Genomic DNA, 4,273 nt, shown 5'->3' with positions numbered 1-4,273 from the left:
TGTGGCGGGCACCTGTAGTCTCGGCTACTTGGGAGGCTGAGGCAAGAGAAATTGCTTAAGCCCAAGAGTTTGAGGTGGCTGTGAGCTATGATGCCACAGCACTCTACCCAGGACACCTTGATACTCTATCTTAAAAAAAAAAAAAAGAAAAGAAAAGGAAAAGAAAATATAAAGAAGTATAAAAAGAAAATGTAAAGTTCCTATATTTGCAGGGATAGTCACTATTAACATATGCTTTTGTTCAAATTATACTTCCATAAGTATTCTATATATATAATGTATCTAATCAACAGAAATATATGTATATAAATTGAGTATATTTGTACATGAATTCTATCAAATGAATATACTTGAATATTTTGTGTATGTGTGTATACATGTGCATACATGCGTATCAGGATGGTTTTGTCTGTTTTACAAAATTAGAATCCCATAAAATCTGACCAGACATTTCTACAGACTGCTTGGTAAGCTGCCTTTTCCCCTAACAATGCCTTTCAAGCTTTTTCCATTAGATGTAAACATTCTTTGAGAACAAGTTTTTTATAGCTTTTATTATGGAAAATTTCAATCGTACCCCAAAGATCACAGAAACCTCATGTACTCATTACTCAACTTAAAAATTATTAGTATTTTCCAGTCTTTGAATGTGATTTTTAATGGCTGTCTTGTATTTCAAGGCATAGATGTAGCATTTATAATTTAATCAATTCTGTATTGACAAATGTTGGCATTGCAAAAAAAGATCTTTGTGGATAAGTTGTTGCGAAAACATAAGATTATTTTCTCAGGATAAACTCCTATAAATAGAATTAATTGATTAAAGAGGATGAACATTTTACAGTTTTTGATTCTTGTTGCCAAAATACTGAGTAGAAAGTTTGCAGCAACTTGCTTCATCTCCTCCCAGTAAGTTTCCGAGAGAGCTATTTTACCACACTCCCAGACAACCCCGTATTATTCTCTAAGTGGGCACCTTGCCTACTGGACAGGTTGACTGGCATGTTGGTATTCCCTTTGCTCCACTAGCTACCCCATTCCTCAAATTAGCTGCAGAGAGAGAGATGGGCTCTCCTAGTGGTAAAATTCCCTGGGGGCTGAAAATCAAAATGAGACCAGAGGACGCGTTCCGTGTCCTGCACACTTCCCGTATTAAACTCCACGTTTTACTTACCCCGTACACCTGGTGCTGGGGTCTGGTATTTGTCTCCACTGAGGAAAGCAAGAATCCCTTATTTTGGCAGCAACAGGGGACAGCTGATCAGCCAGAGATCCTGGCAAAAGTGGCGTCGGCCACCTGTCTGGGACTCAACCACAGCGCTGAGTCCCAGCAAATGCTCTGCTCAGATCTGCACAGCCTTCCGGTTTTCTTGGCGTGCATCCAGACTCCACACACGGTCTCCAGAAGCTGGCTCCAAAGCAAACTGGCTCTTCCAAACGCATTTAAACGGTCAAAGAGGAGTCAGAGCATAGGTGGCATGCAAGAGAGGACGACCCTGAGAGAACTGAGATGGCCCTCAGACCACCTCACGCCCCCTCTCCTCTCCTGGCCTGGGCAGTCAATAGGAAGATCTGTAAGAAAATGCCAGGAATGGTCCCAGCACAGGAGACTGATGTCTGGAGAGTAAAGGGACAGGAAAGGAGGCGGGAACCTGGCCTGACACATGGAGCCAGGCTTGGGGCAACCGAACTTCAGTACCTAAACTTACATTCTTGTTAGAAGGTAAGCTTCACAGGAACAGAATTTTGTCCTTTTTTGTACATGGATATATCCCAAAGGTAAGGGAAAAAATGCCTGATGCATTTTAGGTACTCAACAAATATTTGAATTGAATAAATCTTCTGAATTGATTCATTGAATGAAAAGAAAGAATTAGGAAAACCATACACTCAACAATTGTGTGTTAAACAATATACGTAGAGTAGTCCCCCCTTTCTACGGGGGACAACTTTCAAGACCCCCAGTGGGTGCCTGGGACTACGGACAATACCAAATCCTATATATACTGTGTTTTTTCCTACACCCATATACCTATGATAAAGTTTAATTTCTAAATTATACACAGTAAGAGACTAACAATCCAAACTGGTAATATAATAGAACAATCATAACAACATGCCAACATCACTAGTCTTGCACTTTGGGGCCAGTAAGTAAAATAAAGTTTCCTTGAATGGGCCGTCTGCTAACCAACATGGCTGCTAGGTGACTCGAGTATGGTTGGTGTCTACAGCACAGACACACTGGACGGAGGATGATTCAAGTCCCCAGTGGGATAGAGCTGGACGACATGTGATTTCAACATGCTACTCAGAACAGCATGCAATTTGCAACTTGTTTATTTCTGGAATTTTGCACTTAATATTTTCAGACCACATTTTACTACAGGTACCTGAAACTGCAGAAAGTGAAATTGTGGATAAGAGGGAACTACTGCATGTCACTGGACTCAAAGCTAAACAGAGGTTCAAAGAAGAAGAATTTTTATTATAAAAACTTTCCCTTCTTGGCCAGGCACGGTGGCTCATACCTGTAATCCTAACACTCTGGGAGGCTTAAGCAGGTGGATCACTTGAGCTCAGGTGTTCAAGACTAGCCTGAGCAAGGGCAAGATCCTGTCTTTAAAACTAGCTGGGCATTGTGGTGGGCTCCTGTAGTCCCAGCTACTTGGGAGGCTGAGGCAAGAGGATCACTTTAGCCCAAGAGTTTGGAGTTAGTAGTGTGAGCTGTAATGCCATGGCACACTACTGAGGGCAACCAAGTGAGACTTGGTCTCAAATAAATAAGTAAATAAATAAATACACAAATAAATGAAAACTTTCTAGAGAAGCTAATGTAAATTCGATAAAAACCCAAGTCCTTAGCAATAGTGCAGACAGAAAGTATCTTGGAGTTCAGAAAGATACTTGAGACTTGGTCTCAAATAAATAAGTAAATAAATAAATAAATACACAAATAAATGAAAACTTTCTAGAGAAGCTAATGTAAATTCGATAAAAACCCAAGTCCTTAGCAAGGACAGAAAGTATCTTGGAGTTCAGAGGGAAAAGAAACTCTTCTGTCTTAGCTGACACGGGGGCCTGTTGAGGAGGTGGATCTGAGGCCAGGTCTTGAAGGATGATGTTTCCTGGGGCTGCAGGAACAAACTGCCGCAAACTGGGTAACTTAAAACAACAGAAATGTATTTCCTTATCAGTCAGGCAGGGATAATAATGTGACTGGCTCCTTGAGTCAGTACAAAGATTAAAAGTAGTCTTTCGTTGCAGATAGCGCTTGCGCAAACATGGTGAATGTTCCTAAAACCCGCCAGACTTTCTGTAAAAAGTGTGACAAGCACCAGCCCCACAAAGTGACACAGTACAAGAAGGGCAAGGACTGTCTCTATGCCCAGGGAAAGCGGCGTTATGACAGGAAGCAGAGTGGCTATGGTGGGCAGACTAAGCCAATTTTCCAGGAAAAGGCTAAAACTACAAAGAAGATTGTGCCGAGGCTTGAGTGTGTAGAGCCCAACTGCAGATCTAAGAGAATGCTGGCTATGAAGAGCTGCGAGCATTTTGAACTGGGAGGGGATAAGAAGAGAAAGGGTCAAGTGATACAGTTCTAATCATCTTTTGTTTTATCATGAAGACAATAGAATCTTGAGATTATGTTCACTTCATCTGGCTGTAGTTGGTCTTTGGGGAGGGAATAAATGAGAGCCATCAATAAAATTACCCTCAGGGGAAAAAAACCAAACAAAGATTAAAAGTGGCCGTGCATGAAGAGAGCTTTGCATGTAGAAACTGCTCAGTAAATGCTATCTCCTTACTTTAAGTTGCTGATAGTGATGGAGAACGAATTTGTTGAGGGGATGGAGGTTACAAAACAGGAAACTAAAAGGATATTTTAACAGCCAAGCAAGAGGGTGTTTACATTAAAGAAGAAACAGTTATGTTTTCCCAGGTCTGAGCTATACATACTTCTGCCTAATTACAGTACCCGGTGCGACGGTTCTCAGAGTGTGACTTGGGAATACCCAAAACCAGCTGAGGCCTCCTGGGAGGCCTTTTTCACTTTCATTTTCTCAGGAAGGTGCTGTGGAGTTTTCTAGAAACAGTGTGACCAACGTGACATGTGATGTGGCACCTGAACAAAAACTGAAGCAGCCATGAGAATCCAGCTGTCTTGTATTAGGCCAGACATTAAAGGTATTCACAGCCATGTGAAATAGTAACATTTTTAACATGAAATTTAAAAATATATATTATGTTTACATAGACAGTTATTATTGTC

General features: G+C 41.0%; 1 protein-coding gene across 1 annotated transcript; it reads left to right on the top strand.

Moving 5' to 3' along the window:
- Positions 1 to 3,284: 3,284 nt before the first annotated feature.
- LOC100946089 (60S ribosomal protein L36a-like) lies at positions 3,285 to 3,696 on the top strand. Its single transcript, XM_012805338.2, has one exon. It carries the CDS (start codon positions 3,285 to 3,287, stop codon positions 3,603 to 3,605), a length of 321 nt encoding a protein of 106 aa, XP_012660792.1. The 3' UTR covers positions 3,606 to 3,696.
- The last annotated feature ends 577 nt before the right edge of the window (positions 3,697 to 4,273 follow it).

The sequence above is a fragment of the Otolemur garnettii genome, unplaced genomic scaffold (assembly GCF_000181295.1).
Source record: "Otolemur garnettii isolate 467f Iridium unplaced genomic scaffold, OtoGar3 scaffold00039, whole genome shotgun sequence".
Taxonomy (NCBI): Eukaryota; Metazoa; Chordata; class Mammalia; order Primates; family Galagidae; genus Otolemur; species Otolemur garnettii.
Note: the sequence above shows the minus strand (reverse complement) of the source record. Positions and strands in the feature narration are given on the sequence as shown.

Excerpts from the sequence above, each read along its gene's own strand:
- LOC100946089 (XM_012805338.2), top strand. The coding sequence starts at position 3,285 with ATGGTGAATGTTCCTAAAACCCGCCAGACTTTCTGTAAAAAGTGTGAC.